Below are 22,953 nucleotides of genomic sequence, written 5' to 3'. Positions count from 1 at the left end.
GCAAGAGGCTCTTACCAGAGTGGAAATGGGAGGGGGTGCTGAACCACACCTATGAAAGACTGAACAAGGCAGGCCCACAACACACGCAAACAAATGTGTGCAGTAAGTAAATAGTTAGATGTTATAAAACAATAAGGAAACAAGGCAATTAAAGTAGCAAGCCTAAGACTGGCAGCACTAACTCATGGACACCACAGAGCTCAGTGCCATGCCAGAGGCAACTGAGAAGGAAACAGAGCAGCAACATGCCCTCAGACAGGGCATGAGGGTGTACAGACCACAGGAGCAGACCATATGGACACTGCTACCAAAGGTGTCCCAGCTCAGGTGCACCCCCTTCCCACAAAGTGGTGAACCCACAGGGACAATTACGTAAACAAAAAAAAAAATCAATTAATTAGCTCATAATTAAAATGCTTAAAAGCTGTATCTTTTGATATTGTGATATCCGGGGGGGGGGGGGGGGAGGTCTTGTACTCTTCAGATTTTTAAGTTTGTTTTCTATCTTAAGTAGTCTATGGAAATATTATCTGACCTAACAGGGTAGGAGAAACTTTCTGGCAAAAAAAACAAAAATCTTATAGGTCAGCTATTAATGGATGGATCCCAAGAGTAATAAGAACAATCTAAAGGAGTAAAGACAAAACTAAGAAACCTATACAGCTTAATTAATAATATAGTTTTAAGGCCATTTATGTTTTTGATTAATATATTTTTTAACTAGGCTGCTAGACATTGGCATTAAAAAAAAAAAAAAAACTGGAGCAGCCCCTACTACAACTAACCATTCAAGACAGTTTACTGCTAATATGCCTTTTACTTCCAGAAAGGAGCTGCCAGCTGAAGTGTGTAGACTACTAGGCGTAGATCATGGACCATGTGAACCTCAATAATGGGATATGAACACGTGAATCTGCCTGATCTTTGTTGCCAAATTCTTTTAACAGTCATCCATCAACTTGTCTTGCAGAAGGCTGGTCACTTGGCAAAGCATCTGCAAACTCACAGTAAATCAGTCTAGGTGCCATTCACCCTCTACAAAGTACTCATGCAACAAAGAAAAGAAGCCACTCAAGGCACCGAAACTATAAGTTACTCATGGGAATGTCCAGCAAGAGAATAATAGCCACAGAGGCAGTCAACTAAGTGGGAAGGAAGCATGTTCAGCAGAGGACAATGACAATCAGGCGAACAAAGCAGATTGATGAAAATAGTACTTACGAATAAAAGGACATTGCATTTGAGTCAACTGTTGAATTTGTTTTCTCCTTTTAATCAACTGCTGTAGTTGCCACAGAAAGGTTATCAAACATAGATGCAATTATGAAACAGACAAATCTTAAGGACACTTAACAGGTAGGTCACACCATTAAAACCATTAACGCCTAAGTTCAGTTATTTTACATACATAAATCTTTCATTAGATTTAAGCCAAAAGACAAGTCAGGACCAGGAGAATAATAACGTTACTGAGAAAAAGTTACGAACATACATCTACACTTTATTTATAAATTCCATTCAAGTTTTAGAACTCAATTGACACGCACCTAAATTACCTATTTTAAAGTCTACATGTGATCTGGAGTACAATATTTTAAAGGGAAAACATTTTAGACATCAATGAAACATCCATACTGAAGGCTGAACAACATTTTGAAATGGAGATTTCTCTGAAGGTTCTTTTGGAAAAAAACAAAAACTATACTTAGTATTGTATTTAAAATCAACTCCCAAGTTTATGCTATACTTCTCCACACTGTATTACGTATTGTGATAAGGTTAAAGTTTCTTAAAATGCAAACAAAAGCTGTTAGGCATGCAACCTTAGCCATGCTTTATTATTAAATTCCTAAATTATGTCAATTATTGAAAAACAATCTTAACATCTTTAGGGAAAAAGCCACTTTCAGAAAATATTTTTGAAAAGAGTATTGCTTTACATATTCCCAGTAGAGATTTTTTCCATTCCTTCTGCAACAAGGAAGTTTTAATAACATGTAATTGGTTTTCCTCTTGCTTGTACTGATACTACATTTGATTCTTTAATAATATCAAATGGAGAAAAAGAAGCTTTAAAGCATCCTAATCAAAAATACCTCAATAAACCCAGAGCTAGTTCACACAAAATATTACCAAATCATTTTCATAATAGTGGAATGTTATTACAACTTGTGTATTAGATGATTGCAGTATGTTTAAAGCATTACATGTTTCTGAACTCTGGATTTTTCATTTCTTGGAGGACAAACTTTAAACTTTCATATCTATCGGTTTAATAAAGCGAAGACAGATGCAACTTTCTTTCAATATATCTATTTACACATTACACCAGTCAACTTTCCTCATTCAGTGAAAAGGATAATCATGTAACTTCTTCCAAAAATTCATTTAGTTATATGTAGTTTTAGTGTTGCAAGAAACTGTTTGAAGTCAAAACTTCATATAGTAACAGTGTACTGATGAAAATTTGTTTAAAAAAAAAACTCGGAAGCTCAAGTCACTTTACCTCACTTTCAGTTCTATGCTTATCATTAGGAAGATAAGATTTAGTTTATTTTCCAGTTCATTTTAAAAATAAAAAACACATGATTATCCATGTATAGTTATCTGTAGTTTGCACTCAGACTTAGTTATATAAAATTACTAAAATTTCTGCCTTTAGTTATTACACTGAACATAAAGCTTGTGTTTCCCAAAGCATTTTGCTACAAATAACTGAGTGCAAAAATGGGGGAAAATGTCCAAATTTCCAACAGAAACTGAGCATCACCCAATTCTATTGAAAATGATGCTAATGGCAAATTTCATTTATCACTTGAAACATATTTCTGCTCTTGGATACCAAAAGCAAATTTTTAAAAATGCTGTTACTCTGCTCTGGCAGCACTGCAATGCGTTTAAGTTGTTTGACATTCAGAAATCAGCTTGCTTAAAATACAACGTACAGCAAATACAAGAGAGGAATACAGGGCAAAACACATTGGTAATTTACAGTGGAATTACTACAGATGTTTCAGATAATGTTAAAATAGTTTTGTAACATCTTTTTATACCTCAAAAGGAAATCATTTATCAGTATTAAACTCTTGTAACATAAAAAGCATTATGATTCTATTTAATAACCTGTGTTATCAAGTGGTATTAATTTTTCCTACAACTGAGAAATATAAATGAGATTTCAACCATTTGAGACTATACTGCATCTCTCCCACACAAACAGATGTCCAAGAACAGGTTATCATCCTTCACTGCAATCAACCTTAACTGGACATTGGCAAACTGGAGATGGACAATCCTGTGGCCATTTTACCTGAAAAAAAATCTCTCACTCTAGGGACTTTGCAAGCATCCATATACTTGTAAGTAACTGACCACCTTTATGGCATAACAAAGTAGTGAATTGTGGATTCACTAACACAAGGTGTTTATGAGCACAGCAAGAAGCATGGAAATTCTTTAACACTGAAGACTGACAGCTCCATAAGATTCTCCCTCGGAATGGTGGTATTTCATCTTACTACAGAACGTTTCTCACCAGCACCAGAACACCTTGTGCTCCCACCAAGCCAGCTACAGTACTTAACTAATTTAACATATTGAGACCTTGTCCAACATCAATTTTATTACTTTACAAATTTGACAATTCCATGATTTCATCAAGTCCTACTGATTACCCTAGAGCAGTAGATTTTGAAGTCTAACTAGTTTACAGTGAAGTGAGTGTCATGTTTCAGATTAATTAAAATTTAGTACACCTCAAACACTTTATCTACAATTGAGGGAATTTTAAAGTGTATTATGCATAATGGATTTCTAAGCACTCTAAGGATAAACTGAGGCAGCAGACTATTTCATCTCAAAAAGCATAAAGTACATGAAGCCAAGCTTATTAGTCTGGTCTATCCTGGAAAAGTTAACTTACAGATTTGGCAGTCGCAGAAATATACTGGCCAACCATCTCACGTTTCGTGGTCAAATCCTTATTTCGTAAAGGAGCTTTACGTTCTTCATTTAAATTCATGTCTTCCTGTAAATGAGCAGATAACATAAAAGGACATGATTATATTTATTTCAGTTTTCATTTATCTTGACTAGTACTGATGCCTCTTTACAAATAAAAACTGCTCCATATTTGAAAATTAACAGTGACTGAGTTAATGTGTACCTACTTGAAATATGTGGTAGTCCAGTCAGTTATTCCTTTACATTGTCCTCTGAATTATCTCAAATTTAATTTTTATTCTGTACCTTTAACGATATGTCATGAACTTTCATTTTACAATTTTCCATAATACCCCACAACAATGAGCTTTATGTTCAACACAACTGGCAAGGAAGTATGGTTCCGGTAAAAACACAAGAAAAATAAGATGCTAAAATTGAATCCAATTCAGATGTTAAGTTGACCATGTGCGTAAGTTTTGTATTATCAGTGTCCAAAGCTATGTTTTTTATTTAAAAAAAAAAAAAAAACTTTTAGTGGCATAAAAATTTGGACAAAATTGCTTCAGTATTAACAAGAATTGTAGACATTTGACACATTAACCAAGTTTGTGAATTTTTTCTTACACAGGCCAGTTTCTCACAATAAGGACCAAAAGGAAGCTTCCCAAACCCATATTTAGCCACTACCAGGTGCGATTATCCCCAACTGATTTAAGAACACTACAGTCTCACTGATCAAGCCATATTCCTTGATCGATGAATAGAGTCTCAGCAGAACACTCATGTTTCCCTGACTTGTAGAAGTTCTGATATTGGAAGGTGCTTATTTACACTAGCTATTTGCTTGCTATGAGTTGCTGCCATTCTCACAACCTGGATGTTAATGAAGTGCTGAACTTGTTTTTCCAGCACAGATGAGCATTTTAACTATGAAACTTTAGAAAAATATATGTAAAAATCTCAATTCTAGCATCCACGTTAGCATTTTTATAAAATGGAAAGAATGTAAAAGCACTAAAGAACGTAAAGTATGATTTACATAAATCTTTTTTTTTTAAAATGATATTTTCCATCCTGAAGCCCATTGGCTTAAATCCTCCTCAGAATGCAATGACAGAAACACCCAAACCCCACGCTAATGCTGGCCTTAGCGGAAACCAATTTGACATTTCTGTCCAAATTATTCGAAATTTTTGCCTCTCAACGCTGTCCACTATTTCCGTTCTCTGTTGGTGGTACTTATTCTGCAATCCTCCAATGTTATCAGGTTTATCACCTGAGGGCCTTTTTATTTATTTTTTACTCCCCCTTCGTGGTATCAATCAACAAACTGAATTTTGGTTAACCATTTTTGTTGATGATAGCTGCAAGGTGGGTATATATGGGTACAGTAAAAGCAGAGTATGATTGTTAAACTTATTTTCTTGCTTTTGCATTTGTGCCCAGTACATTGTGCGGAGCCAACTGAACTTAACACAACTAAGTTTTTCTTTACATGTACATCTAGGCATCACAAGAATGTACATAGTTTAGTCTGCATTAAGTAAACAGACCCTGCAATCACAAGTTGCTTCATCTGAAGTTGATTAATGCTGCAATTGTACACAAGAATGGCAGAAATTGTCTGCTATACATTCAGTCCTTCACTCCACATTTTAGAAGACTACATTACACATTGATGTCTTATTTTCACAGCTGCAGAGCTGCCACAGTTCTCATTGGGCTTAAAATAAATTGCGCATGCAAAGCAACTCTGGATATCAATGGTTTAGGTTGAAATGGGCATTTAATCACTTCATCCATTTACCTCAGTTTACACTTCTTCAATTTCAAAAGCTTTGCTAGTCACTGAGAGATTCTGTCAAAGAGTAAAACTTCACAGACTTGGATGCTTAGTAAGTTCAGTGCCAACTTCCTTCTGTCTTCACAGGCAGTCCTCTTATCTACAACAACCTGATCTATATTTTATCTAGTTACTCTCAAGCACTGCTCCTCCTTTGCTGAAACAAGTCTCCAAAAAGTCAGTTGCATGTTTGTAAAGATCATTAAGGACTGCTTTTTTTGTGTTCTGTGCAAGATGGTGAATTCTTCTATGCATTAAATTACAAAAATCTCTAATTCAACTATCTCATCTACCCTACTTATAGAAAAATGTATTAATACATCACATACAAACACTACAGTCAACCCCTCCACATTTCTCAACTTCTCTGAAAGTATCAATTTTGACTGTTTTGAGCATGCTAATTCAAAACGGGGGGAAAAAAACAAAACCCTGAGTACTAATTCTCCACTGGCTTGCACTTTGTGTACTCATTGCACTTGTTCAAACACCATTTGAAATAGCTGTAAAACTATTTGAATCAAAAATTCATCATTCACACTAACAGTGGTATTTCACACCCACTTGGACCAGGCACTGCTGATGCAAGGTACAAAAAATGGTAAAGGTTAGACTGACAGACACATTTCACAGTGCAATTATTAAGCATAGTTCAAGTGACCACCACTCAATAATACTGTACTGACAGCTACAGCAAACTTCATTTTCTATGCATTAATACTACACCTAATTAATTCCATTGTTCAACAGCAATCTGTACCTCTCATGGATCATGTTATATGGAGGTCGGCATAATCTCAGGCTCTAACTATAAGTCAAGGAGGTGCCAGTGTTTGGACTGAGGATGTTTCCAGGTGGTCTTAAATTTGTTACTCTGCCTAAAGATGGTATTTGTAGTGAGCAGGTCATGCTCCACACATTTACTGAGGAGGAGAATACCATTGGGGTTTATATTTCCCACCCCTTCTTTGCCTATTGTGTCGCTCCAGAGTTGGGCATCCCATCCAACGCTGGCACTGAAATATCCCATTAGAATGAATTTGTCTGCCTTAGGGGGTGGCTGAGGACTGCATCGAAAGTCCAAAGGCAGCTACGTGACAACAAAAACAAGTGGTGGCAAGAGAAGGCCTCTGAGATCCAGGCTTTTGTAGATCAGGATGACACAAGAAGCTTCTTTCAAGCAACAAAAGCTATATATGGGCCAAACTCCAAAGCCCCAACCCCCTTACGTTCTCAAGATAGCTCCACCCTCCTCAAGGACAATGCAGACATTAAACAACACTGGAAGGAGTACTTTGAGAGCCTACTAAACCACAAAATCCACAGTCTCTGAAGACACTATCGAGTTTATTCCACAATGCTCAACAATGGAACACCTTGTTGATCCCTCATCTTCTGAGGAAGTCCAGCATGCCATCACACAGACAAAAATCACAAGGCACCAGGCTCAGACAGCATCCTAGCTGAGGTTTTTAAAGCTAGTGGAACAATGCTCCAGCACAAACTTTGCCAACTCTCTCAACAAAACCTGGACCTCTGAAGAAATTCCACCTGACTTTAAGCATTCCAACATTGTTACAATATTCAAGAAAGGGGGGCATATCTTTAAGTGGGAACTACAGAGATACTGCCCTCCTCTCCATCGCAAGGAAAATCCTTGCCCGGCTCCTACTAAACCACCCCCTCCCCCTTGTCAAGGAACTCCTCCCCAAATCACAGTGTGGCTTCAGGCCATCCTGAGGCACAACTGACATAATCTTCATGGCATGACAGATTCAGGAGAAGTGCAGAGAGCAACACCAAGAACTGCTCATGACATTCATCAACCTAACGAAGGTCTTTGACTATCAATTGTGATGCCTTATGGAAGGTGCTGTGTAGATTTGGCTTTCATGATTGGATGAATGCCACCATTCTGTGCAACGGCCGAACCATTCATCATTTGCACTGGTGTGAAGCAGTGCTGCGTCACTGCTCCACTACTCTTTTCCATTTACCTTGCCATGATCCTCATTCTCATTCGTGACTGCCTCCCTGATGGAATCAGGATTATCATATCGATGGCCAACTCAATCTCCAAACAAAATCTAAGATCATGAGAATTGGCATCAATGACCTTCAGTATGCAGATGACTGCATCATTCTCGCACACACAGAGACCGACCTGCAAAGCACCCTAAATCTTTTTGCAGATGCCTACAACAGCCTGGGTGTGTCTCTCTCAACACTGGGAAAATCAAGGTATCCTATCAGCCCTCACCTGCACAAACTACCCTTTGTACTTCACAAATCACTAACAGCAGAGAACCTCTGGAAATGTGGACCATTTTCCAGACCTTTGGAGCCACCTCTCCCAAACAGCCAGCACAGACACAGAAATTGAATACAAGTTCCGCTGTGCCAGCACATCCTTTGGAAGGCTACTCAAACAAGTCTTCAATTATAGCGATCTGCAAACAAGATCTTGGTTTACAAGGCAGTTGTCATCCTCACCCTTCTCTACATATGATATCTCAAGCAACTGGAGTAGTTTCAACAGCGCTACCTCAGGAGGATTCTCAGGATGAGCTGGGAAGACCAACACACTAACATCAGCGTTCTCTCTGCAGCCAACATCAGCAGCATAGAAGCGTAGGTCATGAAACACCAACTCCACTGGGCTGGCCACTGTATACATATGCCTGACACTCACCTCCTGAAGCAAGTACTCTTCTCTCAGTTAAGTCACGGAAGAAGGGCTCGCGGAAGCGCTTCAAAGGCATACTGAAAGTACACCTTAAAAAGGTAGACATCAACCCAACAAACTGGGAGGACTTAGCACGGAACAGAACGCAGTGGTGCCACACCATGCACCAAGCTACAGCTCACTTTGAGGAAAACAGATGTGCTCATGAAACAAAGAAATGACAAAGGAAGAAAGAAAGGGCACAACACTCCAGCCAACAACTATGTTTCCTCCAAGATTACACCTGTCACTTCTGTGGGAAAATCTGCAGGACATGAATTGGGCTCCTCAGCCACTTAAAAACCCACCAATGAACCCCCTTGGCAGATATCATCCTCGCTTCAAGGGTCCGCAAAAGGAGAAGACTTCCATGGTTATAAACTTGCAGTCTGACAATGCTATTTCATCTGATTATTCAATTTTCAAATTGGTTATTAATTTTATCACCAGCAGACGTACCATTCTATCTGTAAGAATAAATTTGCAACTTGATAAACCCTAATAGCATCTATATCTTGGTGTATGTCCAAACATTCAATACTGTGATTTAATAAAAACCTTCCTATGCTTCATATGACTAAATATCCATTTGAGCAAAGACCAATAGAAAGTTCAAATATTTAATTTGAATTTATCAATAATGATGCTTTTTTAAACTTCTTACATATCCAGATTCTTTACTGGTACTTCCGTGCAAAAGCTGCAAGTACAGAACCAAAACCTATAGTCAAGCTCAACTCCCAATTTTGCCCTTGGGCGCATTCAAGAAGCCAGTACATCGCCTAACAAGTTTTTAGTGATTGAATAAGTCTTCCGTATTACTGTGATATCTCTCATAATATAAATCCTCTAATTTTGCTACTGAGTTTGCGGAATTCAAGATCAAAACCGGAATAGATTTAAAGAATTCAGACTTTGAAAATAATTGAGGTTCCTAAGTAACAGAACATAGGACTGGAAGGGACTTCCTTGGGTCGAGTCCAGTTCTCTGCTATTGCATATACAACATATGTGTCATATACTCCCATGCATAAACTTATCCAGCTCCATTTAAGAATAGTTAGTTTGTTTGCCATGGTTAGAAACATTCTAATTTCCAGCCTAACTCTATTCGTGGCCAGTTTATATCCATGTGCAAAAAACTGTCCTTTAGATTAAGTAGCTGTTCTCCCTCCCTGGTATTTAACCCCTGATATATTTAGAGAGGGCAGATCTACACTAAAAATTCACAGAGGTGCAGCTTCACCAATGTAACTATGCTGCTGTAGCACTTCTGGTGAAGATCCTCAGTCTAAGCCAACAGGAGAAAGCTCTCCTGTCAGCTTAACTCCACCTCCACGAGAGGTGGTAGCTATGTTGGCAGGAGAAGCTCTCCCACCAACATAGCGCTGTCTACAACAGCGCATAGGTCAGTATAACTATGTCACACAGGGGTGTGAATTATTGTGTGACATAGTTATACTGACCCCTGTGTGACATAGTTATACTGACCTATGCGCTGTTGTAGACAGCGCTATGTTGGTGGGAGAGCTTCTCCTGCCAACATAGCTACCACCTCTCGTGGAGGTGGAGTTAAGCTGACAGGAGAGCTTTCTCCTGTTGGCTTAGACTGAGGATCTTCACCAGAAGTGCTACAGCAGCATAGTTACATTGGTGAAGCTGCACCTCTGTGAATTTTTAGTGTAGATCTGCCCTCTCTAAATATATCAGGGGTTAAATACCAGGGAGGGAGAACAGCTACTTAATCTAAAGGACAGTTTTTTGCACATGGATATAAACTGGCCACGAATAGAGTTAGGCTGGAAATTAGAATGTTTCACACCCCTGAGCGATGTAGTTATACTGAAGTAATTCTGTAGTGTAGACCAGGGCTCAGCCTTCGTTTTAGTAGGCTTAACAAGCCACACTCTTGTTTCTTGTAAGATGGGCTACTAGGATGATCAGGGAATGGAGAGTCTCTCTCTGCACATGTTCCAGTTTGAATTCATCTGTCTTGAACATAGTGACTAGAGATGTATTGTATACCACATTACAGATACAATCTATTCCTGAGGGCATTCTGTACCAAAAAATAATTCTGCACACAATATTTTAAAATTTTGCAAAATTCTGCAAATTTTATTTGTCAAAGAAATGTGGAACTTCCAGCATGGCATTGGGGAGCACAGGCCAGTGGCTGCACAGAGGTGGGAGATCACTGTGCAGCTTCCCCCTGGGATATGGGCTCAGCGTTTAGGCTGCAACCAACCCTGACACAGCTCAAGGACCAGGTTTGCCCCAGAAACACCCCAGAGCCCTGTCCCTCCATGCCAGGGTCACCAGATGTTAGCAGGCAGGCACAGCAAGGCAGAATCCAAGTGTGAAGGGGCTTAATGTGGAGAGATCCAGGTGTGGGCTGGGAGGGTTCTGGGACAATCTGGAGACAGGCGGCTCAGTGGGGAATCTGGGTGCAGGGGGGATCTGGATGCAACAGTAATGGGACTTTGCAAGGGGGCCAAGTGAAGATGGTGGGGTCCAGTTGGGGTGTGGGTTCTGGATGTGGGCAGATCAGTGGGGATGGAGGGGTCCAGAGGCTAGGGTAGTGGTGCTCAGTGGGGTGGGGATCTATGAGAAGCTCGTTGGGGCTCGGTAGGGTGGGGATCTGAGTGCGGGCAGCTTGTTGGAGTGGTTCTGATGCGGGGCAGTGGGACTTGTCAGGAGAGGTTCTGGGAAAGGAGTGGGAGGTGAGGCTCAGTGGAAGGGTCTGGATATGAGGGGGTCTTCATGCATGGGAGTTGGGCATATGGGGGAGCAGCTCCCTGTACAATGAAGGAAGCGCGCAGGCTGGGGGAGTTTGCAGAGCTTCCTACAGCCGGGGAAGAAACTGGGGGTGGGGGAGTGGGGAGGGCAATGTGACACGGCCCCAGATGCCATGGGGGAAGAGAAAGTCCTGTACACCCCAGCCCAGCTGGGACTAGCAGCTGAGCCTGGTGCACGGTAGGAGCCACCAGCCGGGTCTTCCCCAGTCCTGCCCCATGCACCACAGTGATTTACCTCTCTGCTGGCTGCCCTGGGCACCCACAACATACTGCTGAGGAGCATTGTGTGACCGCTCTTGTGGCTCCCCTTTGCTTCCCTGTCAGAAAGTCATTTTTCTGCGGGGAAGCAAAGAAATATGGGGGGGACATAGATTCTGTGCACGCACAGTGGCACAGAATTCCCACAGGAGTAAATATCCTACCAGTGCCTTGTATTTTGGTATTACTACTTTCCTATCTGGAAATACTTCACCTACATCCTAGGACCATATTGGGTTTGGTTTTGTTTTTCCAGCTGCTTCACAGACATCCTGCGATCAACTAAGGGAGCTTCCTCCTCTGTCATTTCCAGTTAACAAGCCCCCAGCTTATAGCAGAAATTCCCGTTATCTGTCCCAAAGTGCATGACCTTATGCTTTTTATCATCAAAGTCATCTCATTTCTATTACTCCAGTCCACAAAATAATGCCATTCTTCCTGTATAATCTACAGAAAAAAATATATAAAACTGCAGATTGTTTTTGCACTTTTGAGTTAAATGTGGAATCCCCTCTCAGCCCAGTTACGTTCACTAAGAGTATATCTACTTTTGAGCTGGGAGGCCTGATTTCTAGTTTGCCTAGATGTACTGGCACTAGCTGTGCTGGAGCTAGTGCCTAAAAATAGCAGCATTTCCATGGCAGAATGGGGAAGTGGCTTGGCCATCCAACTGAATACGTACTCGGGGGCTACAGGGAATTGTACACAGGGTGGCTAGCTATGAACTATCTAAAGAAGCCAGAGGTTTCGGTTGCAAATCCAATTTTTATTCTGTTATATGACAGACAACAAGGAAGACACCATTATTATATAGATGTTTCATCTTTCACAAAATAGATAGGAAGATTTAGTACCAGTAATGGCAAAAAGGCCGAATTAAAGCTTTTGTGTGAATCAGACCTTGGCATCAAGGCTTGATTTCATCAGCCGTTCATTAACAATTAGTTTGCTGCCTGCACAGTTCCGACTGGAACCCCAGGCTGTCTTGATACTAATAACTAACATACCACATGATCTATACATGCTTCATTCTATAGGTAATTTACATTTTGCAATACTTATGAGAGGTTTTTTTAAGCTAAATAAAAATCACACTTTAGTTATCAGTTTGCTGAAAATAATCTGAGTACAGGACCAAACATTGTCCCCACTTCCAAGGGCAACAAGTATACTACTAAGGCAATTTAGTTAGCCACTGGGAGCAGCAAATGTTTGTATACCTAGTACAGAAGCTGAGTAGAGTCTAGAATAACTGTCTTAACCATAATAGCTGAAAATTACTTAACATAAGGTATGGGAGATGAGAACACTGGACAGTGCAACTCCACAAAATACTGTTTTTACCCAATTTAGTTTTAGAAATGTGACATGACTCTGAGTAGTAGCAGTAAGTATATTACTCTCTAGTGTATAGCTACGTAAGGTAAAACGGATTACCACAAGTGTACATCAACCAGCGCTACTCCACGATCTCAGTTGTTTTACTGTGCTAACAAAGTGGATAGTTGACTTTCAACATTAGAGGTAAAAGTATTGAAGGATATTAAACAAAAGAGTACTTTTAATATTTAGAATGATCATCATTGTGTGTTTGTCATTTTCCTCCTTTTTGTTCTATATGCTGCCCCAGAATAGCTAAGACCATAAATGTTAGCAACATCCTATCAGAGCTGTCTGCTCAGCTCTTAAGTTTTGTATGTATCCTTTTTAATTAAAATTTATGATTGCTAGGATTGGTACTGCTAATTTATTATTTTAAAATAAGTAACAAGCCCAACAGACGATGGAAAATGTGCTACAAGTGTAGCTCATAAGCTCCACTGTTATAAGTGATTTCTTCTTTGAAGAATTTCAATAGATACAATGCAGGTTTAGTATTACCCCTTCATACATCCCAATAAGCTCTTTAGATTTTTATTAGGCAAAACCAAGTTAAACAAATGTAATACAAAAGTTAACAACTGGGCTTCAAAGTTGTGCTACACAGAAATGGACAACTGACCACGAAAAGCAAGTTTCAATTTCCAATCAATGTGAAATAGTGGTGAAAGTTGTGTAGACCCTAGCTGAGGTTATGGAGTCTCAGCAACATAAGAGAAGGGAAGATATTAAAAGTCTAACAAGTGGGGATACCAGCAATTTAAATAGCGAGGGAAAACATGTCCAGTTAGTGTATCCGTGAGGCAGAATGGCAAATTACAGGCAAAACCAGTTAAGTCCATTTTCTTAGTCCTTTATAATTTTATGTGACATACTGCACAATGCTTCCATCACTAGAAAATTCTCTAGAGAGGGCTTCAACTGTTTTAAGTGCTGAGCTAACAGTCCTGTTATGTTACTGGCTGAATCAAGTACAATTATTTTAAGCTGAACTGATTGTTTAACGCTTGGGTTATACCTCATTTGTTAGCAAACTGCACTATCATTCTGTTCCAAGGTAAGGGGGCAAATCTTTGTGAAGAGGTGAGAGAAGGGAAGCAAAGCAATAACCATAGTTCCACAGAACTGAATAGGAGCAGTCATTCAGTGAAGATTTTACCACTTTCCACACAATCTGCTATCATCCTGTTCAACAGTTAAGGAAGAAACTCAACCCAGGAGACAGAAGTGAACTTGGAAGCACCCAAGATTCCTGGCCATAACAACAGTATTACTTCAGGGTGTGCGTGTGAAATTTCACTCTCTCATCAACTGAGTTTGAGACCATATACATAAAAAGCTGGGCTTACTAGTCGAGCTTATGGGGGGATTCTCAAAAACCATGTGAGTTCCCAACTTTTTATCTACAGCTTTAGACACTGTAGTTCTACAGACAAATTATGAAGACACAATCAGGTTCTCAGCCAGGCAAATTGTAGACTAACTTTTGCACCAGTATATCTTTCATGTTTTGTTGTAACATTTGCCAGGGTCAGTCTGGATTCATTTGTCATCGCAAAAAGAGGAAGCAGAATTTTGATTTATCCACCTTTAGGAAAAAACTGACCAAATCCAAGTTACTTATTGGTATTTATGAAAAAAAGATTCCCGGTAATGATTTGTCCTTAAGTGAGTTATTACTGCACCTGTAATTGTGCTTATGAATAGGCCAGCATGGTTTATTGGGCTATGTTTTAAAGTTTGTATTGCTGACATTGGGAGTATACATAGGCGAATTATTTATCAACTCATCTGAAGAGTTAGTCCATTTTTAACTTAACCCATGGAAACAGTTAAAGGAAAGTTTGCCAATAACTGCTACTATTGGGCAGTAGATGCTATGACTTCCTGAAGCGTGGATCTATTAGCTGACTTCAAGTGAGCCGCTAGACAGTTATGTTCACAAACAAGAGCCTCTCACATTTTAAATGATAGGTAAATTTATTAGGCTGTTTTAAGTGTCATAAGAAACTAGAAGGTTGAGATTCAGCCTATCACTTAAGGAGAGAAAACAGGTACTAGCAAGCAGAGATCCAAGAGATTACTTCTGTTGTCCTCAAAGCTTAGATCAAAAACTAGTCAAAGTATTTACAAAAAGTAAACTGGTATTGTGACGGAAGAAAATTTTGGACAGTTTCCATTTTACAGACATTTTGACAAGCAACAACCCATTAGTAAAACCACTTCAAGTTTCTCATGAAGGCCACAACCTAATACACTGGTGTGGAGCAGAAAAGGGTTGTAACAGATGTTGTGATCACCTATGGCATCTTTAGGGACTACTGTTTCAGCTTTATAAAGTTTATCCATACGTTTGAGCCAGTCCTTCAAAGCGTGAAAACACTGACTATTATAATGAGATGGGCCAGACAATACGAGCCCATAAAACATTCACGGACCTTTTCATCAGTGTGTGTTATATGTATGTGTTCATCACTGGGTTCCTGGGTAGGTTCTCTGTGGAATTTGGGGTCACTAGAGGTGGGCTACTGCAAAAGTCACAAGGCTGGTGAGGCAGAGATCCAGCTGTTGAGGCTTGAGGGTTTGAAAGACTTTGGAACCTATTAGGAACTCCTAGGAGAATGGACAGGGGTGACCCTTTGATAATCTTAAATATGATTTTAAATCCTTTTATTGTTTTGCGGGTTCTCTCTCGGTCTTCCAGTAAATGTACTCTGCTTTTGAAAAGCTGACACACTCAATTCATATAGTCTTTGGACAGAAAGCAAAGGCAAGGGACTGGACTCTCATTCCCGCTATGATTTACACAGTGAAGTGCAATGGGGCCGCAAGCCTCAACTCCGGATCTAGAGGGAGAGGGATGCCCAGAGAGGTGACATCTAGACGTGTGAGAGAGCTTTCCTCCAGACCACAAAGGGGATCAAAAGTGTACTCAAATTGTGACAGGAATGTTTAAAGGGGTTGATTTTATCCCTTAAATTTATAGTCCAGAGAAGCAAATGGTAGGCCAAATTTTAATAATGGTCTCAGTGGCAATTCAGGAATTTGACTCCGCTATTTTAATTACATGGGGTTCTTTGTCATGTTTTAGGGGATATCACAACTATAAATAAGAAAAAAATAAACATGATTAACTATGACTTTTATTAAAGGAAAAGGAAGAAAGATTAAAGAAACAGTGAACAACGGTTACTTCAGTTACAATCTCTTCAGTAAGCTTCTCTGTGGAAAGCTTTTAACAGAGATCACACCAGAGAGTTGGCCTGACTGGTAGGGGAGCTCTTCTTTAGAAGAAAGTCAAAACAAAAGCGTTTCATTCCTCAAATCCCAAGTGAATCCTCTTTTAGTGTATTTTTGATTGCTAACAAAAGTTTATAGATGTGCAAAAGTGTTTCATTTAAGGATAGGTGAGACCTGTGTGGCTTAGCCAGTCTAATCCAAGAACCATTTATGAACAGGAAAAAGTGAGTAATCTTAAATATATTTTATGAAACCAAAGAAAATATTTTAATTCAGTTACTTAAAAGAAACCATTCAAGCTGTTTTAAGACTGGCAAATTACTTAATGAAGAATCTTAACATTCAAGTTAAATCCACAATTTTTCAAATTACTGAGATTAGCTTAATGTCTCCTGTCCAGTAATAGGTAGTCTAGGCCATTCTGTTGTTTAACCGAAGCTTTTACTGTCAAACTGAAGTAGCATTTTAATATCCCATTATAATCATTACAAGAAAAAAAAACACCTAATTCCTAATTCTATTACTGCACTGACATTAGTCTTGCCCATCTGGATTCCAGAGGAAAAAGTCTTAAGACATGTGTGCATTTGGGGACACCAAGGTTACTTTAATGAATGGGATATTAAAAAAAAAAAAAAAAAAAGGCTTACCACAAATGCTTGAGATGTGAAAAAAGCACAAGTTTCTACTTCTGACTATATACTAGGGTTTTTGTTTCAAAACAAAGGTTATAGAAAATATAGAAATTAAATCCAAGATAGTTTTTGTCATTTAGTAGACAAGGATTGAAACTTAAGAGATCTGCACTTAATCCTAGTATTTACTCTCACTAGCTGGAGAACAAACATGAAATTTGATAGCGTCCATAATTCCTGTAATCAATCAGTGAATTATTCAAGAATTTCAGTTGGTAACTCCAGATAAGTTATCCTGTATTTAGAGGTAATGGCCACATTGTGATCTCAGCCCACCAAAAACCTCAGAATAATTGACTTCACAACACAGTAACTTGAGAATTACAAGAAACTAAGAAATCACAATGTCCTTTAGAGTCACAACATTCATAAGAACAGAACTCTGAACTAAAGATATTATTTGTATTACTGTAACATCTAGGAGCCCTAGTCATTTACACCACATTGCATTTGGTGCTGCACAAACCAAGAACAAAGGGGTGTTTTGTGTTGCCACCACAAAACATATTTCTATGTACAGTAGCTTGAGGATAAGGGGTATGGAAAAGCTACTAAAATAAGGGTCCAAGCTGAGAACCTGCACTAGATGGTCTGTCTGGCTGTAGGACAACTGGGAGGGAAACGAACTTACAAACCTGGCATCAAGCCCCTGCACATACTGCATTCCTGGCTTCCTCATCCTAGATCATTCTTCCTCCAAGCTTTGTGAATCCCTTCATCCTAGCCTAGTATACACTTCCCCAGCCATCCAGACTCCTCTTATCCTCCTGCACAGGAAGCCCTGATCTAACAAACCTAATATGTTCACATAGATGATTCCTCAAATTCATTTCTCCTTTATCAGAGCTGCAAGCTCCACTACAAAGGGAAGAAACAGTTACTTACTGTGCTTGTGCCTCGTGGCCCTAGCCCTTCCCCAGCTATATGAGGCAGCACTGCCCGGACTACCCTCAGTTCCTTCGCACCCAATGCCCAGAGACTAGACTTCAGAACAGAGGGGATGGAGGGCGAATCGTGGAATAAGTGTCTGCATCACATCTCAAAGTAGTACAGTTACAGGAAGTAACCATTCTTTGAGTAGATACAGCCATGTATTCCACTTAGACTCTGCTTGTGAGTCACCTATTTGAACAAGGATTTCCTTCCCTACGTTTGCATGTGCTCTTGACGCAGTGGTAATGGCATAATGATTCAGAAACTTATGTATTGCTGACCACGTGGCATTCCTGCAAATGTCCAATATTCAGCTGTCACTCAAAAACACCATTGACGTAGCTTCCGCTCTGGTAGAATGGCTTCACTCCCATTGAGGGGGCATAGCTGAAGCCGTTTTGGATGTAGTCTTGATGCAACAAGTTATCCACTTAAAGATCATCTGTGAGGAGACTACCTGTTCCTTTACATGATCTGCATACGACACCAACAGATGAAGTAAAGCTCAAAAGGGTTTAGTCCTGCCAAGGTAGAAGGACAGACATCATCTGATATCTAACATATGAAGGCACTGATCCTCCAGGATGAATGAGGCTTAGGAAAAGACACAGGTCTGGTACAAATGAAACAGACCACTTTAGACACAAATTTTGAGTGAAGCCACAAAGTCACTATCCTTGGAGAATTGTGTATAAGGAGGTTCCACCATCAAAGCCTGCAACTCTCACACACTGTTTGCATGTGTTATTGTCATGAGGAATGTAGTTTTTGACAAGAGAGAAAAGGGACAGGATGCAAGAGTCATGAACAGAGGTCACATCAGAGCCACTGAGATTGAGTTAAGGTCTCACAAGGGAATATTTTTCCACACCAGCAGATGGAGACGAAGAATTCCTTTTGAGAAGATCACTACCGTAGCAAGTATCAGGGGGTAGCCGTGTTAGTCTGTATCTACAAAAACAACAAGGAGTCTGGTGGCACCTTAAAGACTAACAGATTTATTTGGGCATAAGCTTTCGTGAGTAAAAACCTCACTTCTTCGGATGCATACCGTAGCACTAGAAAACACTGATCTTCTATGAATGGGCAGATGAAAGGCTGAGATAGCTCATTGAGGGCGTATCTAGTGGCTAATCATAAGGCCTGATGACTGAAAAAGCAGCAAATACTCCAAGATGTTCTGGATACAAGTCACAGTTGGCTGAACTCCGCAGGCCAAAACCACTTCCATTTTACCGAACAGGCCGTTCCGGTGGAAAGTTTTCTACTACTGGGTAGGACCTATTGAATAGCCGCCAAACAATGCTCTTCCTCCTCTTTCAAACTCAGAGCAGCCATGCTGCGAAATGTAAGGTGCTGAGCACAGGATACAACGTGCAATCATGATTCTGTCTGAGCAAGTAAGTATGGATAGGAAGGCGTATGGGAGGCTGAACTGACAGCGCAAAGAGGTTGGGAAACCAACACTGCTTCAGCCATGCATCGGCAAGGAGAAGGAATTTGGATTGAAGCATGATCCAGTTTCAACTGAAGCATGATCTGTGAACTTATCAAAATTGGAGGAAAAGCATATAGGAAAGGCAACTGCCAACTCAGTCTGGTGTCCCTGGTGAACACCTTCCACCTGAGGCCCTCAGAGCAGAACAGACATTACCTGTTGTCCTTTACTGTGAACAGGTCTATTGTTGGGATGCCCCAAGCTTACTTCCAAAACATAAGAACGGCCATACTTGGTCAGACCAACGGTCCAGTATCCTGTCTTCTGACAATGACCAATGCTAGATACTTCAGAGGGCATAAATTCAACAGGGCAATTATCCGATGATCCATCCCCTATCCTTAAATCCCAGATTCTGGCAGTCAGAGGCCGAGGGACACCCAGAGAATAGGGTTGCATACCTGATTGTCCTGAGTAATAGCCATTAATGGACCTATTCTTTATGAACTTATCCAATACTTTTTTGAATCCAGTTATAGTTTTGGCCTTCACAACAACCCGAATCAACGAGTGCCAAAGATTGTGCATTGTGTGAAGAAGTACTTCCTTTAAACCTGCTGCTTAGTAATTCCATTACACCCCTTGTTCATGTGTTATGTGAAAGGGTAAGCACTTCCCTATTTACTTTCTCCATATCAATCACGATTTTATATACTTCTATCATATCCTGCCTTAGTTGTCACTTTTCCAAGCTGACTAGTAGGGACATACCTTGGGGGAGCGTACTGTAACCCCCATATTCCTCATTTTCATATAATTGTGATCTTACATAAAAAGCATGCCTTACAAGGTATCAGGAGAAAGGTTATGATCTGCTGAAAGGCATTTCTCTATCCATATATGTGTATCATTAATGCATATGAAGTTATGAGAACTGTGCTGTATGGTGGTCACTAAAACATATTCTAAGCTGGGGAATCAGCCAAATATTAGCTTCCCAGTGGCAACAGCAAGGAAAGTAACCAATGCCTGTGCTGGGTGTCAAATAACCCATCAACAGCCATTGTCCAGCAAGAGAGCTACAATGCAATGACTCACATGCATGAGGCCACACCAGGGGAATTGCTCGACCTTGCTTGGAGAGACTCAGCAATGCCCTCCAGACATGTCTGGACTTGTGCTCCCCAAGCACATGGACTGAGGGTATACAACAGCGTGGACACATACTGGGCCCTTCTCTTGCCCCCACCTTCGCCGAAAGCAACTAAGACACTGAGAAGAAGACAAGACTCCAACAGAGGAGATTGGCCCAAGTTTAAGAAACAAACCAGTATATTAAGGTCTGCTTAATCTAGAAGTTGCCCAATCTAATAGCGTTGAGAGTTTAGACTGCATGCTTTTATTTATCTGACTTTTTGCCTATCACTTAATATCACCTAAAAATCTACCTTTTATAGTCAATACAGTTGTTTAATTGTTTATCTCTACCAGTGAGTTTGTATGAAGTCTGGGACAAATCCACTCAGGTTTGCAAAGGCTGGTATATGTCCACTTTCCATTGTTGAAGTGGTGAACCAATTAATAAATTTGCACTGCCCTGGGGTACAGTGCTGGTAACTGCGGGTATTTGGCTGGTGCCTTTCTCTGTGTGATTCATGAGTGGCTCTGGGAGCATTCATGCAATCTAGCTGGGTGTGGGCTTCCACATGCAGTTGTGCTGAGTGATCACAGCTCCTGGGGGTTGCTGCTGGACACTAGCAAGGCATTGAGAGAGACAGCCCAGGCATTGAGAGAGTTCAGGAGGCACAGTCCCAGGCTCCATCCCAGTCTGCATCCCGGGGGGATCCCATCACACTAGTCCCAGTCTTCTTAATCTCTCTGTTCCATACACTTAATCATTTGTTGCCCTTCCCTGTACCTTGTTCATTTCTAATGTATCTTTTTTTGAGATAGAGTGACCAGAACTCCATGCAGCATTCCAGGTGTGGGCATTCCATGGATTTATATAGTGGCATTATATTTACGGTCTTATCTCTCCCTTTCTAAATGGTTAACATTCTCTTTGCTTTTTGACTGATGATGCAGATTGAGCAGATGTTTAAAAAAAAGAAAAAAGATGGTTACTCACCTTTGTAACTGTTGTTCTTCGAGATGTGTTGCTCATATCCATTCCAATTAGGTGTGCGCACGCCACCTGCACGGCCATCGGAGAATTTTTACCCTAGCAACACCCTGGAGTGGTGCCTTCACGGCGCTGGATATATACCCCAGCCGACCCATCGCCCACTCAGTTCCTTCTTGCCGGCTACTCCGATAGAGGCGAAGGAGGGCGGGTTTGGAATGGATATGAGCAACACATCTCGAAGAACAACAGTTACAAAGGTAAGTAACCGTCTTTTTTTCTTCAAGTGCTTGCTCATATCTATTCCAATTAGGTGACTCCCAAGCCTTACCTAGGCGGTGGGGTCGGAGTGAAGTACCATAGATTGTAGGACCGCTCTAACAAACACCACACCATCTCTGGCTTGCCGGACGATGGCATAGTGAGGGCAAAAGTATGTACTGAAGACCAGGCAGCGGCTCTGCAGATCTCCTGGATTGGAACCTGGACCAGGAAAGCCGCCGACAAGGCCTGGGCCCTTGTAGAGTGAGTGGTGAGGGGCGGGGTCGAAACACCAGCCAGATCATAGCAAGTACAGATACAGGAAATGATCCAAGAGGAGATCTGCCGGGAGGAGACCAGGAGGCCCTTGATCCGGTCCACCATCGCGACGAAGAGCTGGGTCGTTTTCTTGAATGGCTTCGTATGCTCAGTGTAGAAGGCAAGGGCCCTACGAACATCGAGGGAGTGTAGCCATTGCTCCTGACAAGTAGTGTGCAGTTTTGGATAAAAAACAAGGAGGAAAATGTCCTGGTTGATATGAAAGGTCGAAACCACCTTGGGAAGAAAGGCCAGATGAGGTCGTAGCTGCACCTTGTCCTTATGGAAGATCGTGTAAGGTGGTTCCAAGGTAAGAGCTTTGAGCTTGGATACATGCCTCACAGACGTGATAGCGACGAGGAAAGCCATTTTCCAAGAGAGGTATAGGAAGGAACAGGTGACCAACGGCTTGAACGGGACTCCCATAAGCCTGGAGAGGACCAGGTTAAGGTCCCACGTGGGGACTGGCTGCCGTACCTGCGGGTAGAGATGGTCAAGGCCCTGAAGAAACCTACTGACCATGAGGTTGGCGAAGACAGATCTGCCATTCACTCCCGGGTGGAAAGCAGAAATGGCCGCCAGGTGAACCCGGATGGATGACATCGCCAGGCCCTGCTGTTTCAGGCCCAGAAGATAGTCCAAAATGAGAGGCACGGATGCTTGGGGGGAGGAGGGGGGAGGGGGACTTGCCATGGTGAGTGCACCAGCATGAGAATCGCTTCAATTTGGCCATATATGTGGCCTGAGTGGAAGGTTTACTGCTACCCAACAAAACCTGCTGCACCAAATGAGAACAGAGGAGCTTCGAGTGGCTCAGCCTGCAGCATCCATGCCGTGAGGTGGAGGGATCGTAGGCTGGAGTGACAGAGGTGGCCATGATCCGGTCCGGAAAAAGAGGCAGCGGAACCGAGGCATCCACAGAGATCTAACAGTGTGGTGTACCAATGTTGCCTGGGCTATGCCGGGGTGATCAGAATCAGCCATGTTCCGTACCTGC

General features: G+C 41.0%; 1 protein-coding gene across 5 annotated transcripts in view; it reads right to left on the bottom strand.

Moving 5' to 3' along the window:
* Positions 1–22,953, bottom strand: part of DIAPH2 (diaphanous related formin 2) — an 874,039-nt gene that overhangs the window by 806,667 nt on the left and 44,419 nt on the right. For all 5 annotated transcript variants that reach the window (XM_034781186.1, XM_034781187.1, XM_034781188.1 and 2 more), the window contains one exon: positions 3,923–4,027. In XM_034781186.1, the coding sequence (XP_034637077.1) occupies positions 3,923–4,027 (105 nt within the window). The remainder of the gene's footprint in view (positions 1–3,922; positions 4,028–22,953) is intronic.

The sequence above is a fragment of the Trachemys scripta genome, chromosome 9 (genome assembly GCF_013100865.1).
Source record: "Trachemys scripta elegans isolate TJP31775 chromosome 9, CAS_Tse_1.0, whole genome shotgun sequence".
Classification (NCBI taxonomy): domain Eukaryota; kingdom Metazoa; phylum Chordata; order Testudines; family Emydidae; genus Trachemys; species Trachemys scripta.
Note: the sequence above shows the minus strand (reverse complement) of the source record. Positions and strands in the feature narration are given on the sequence as shown.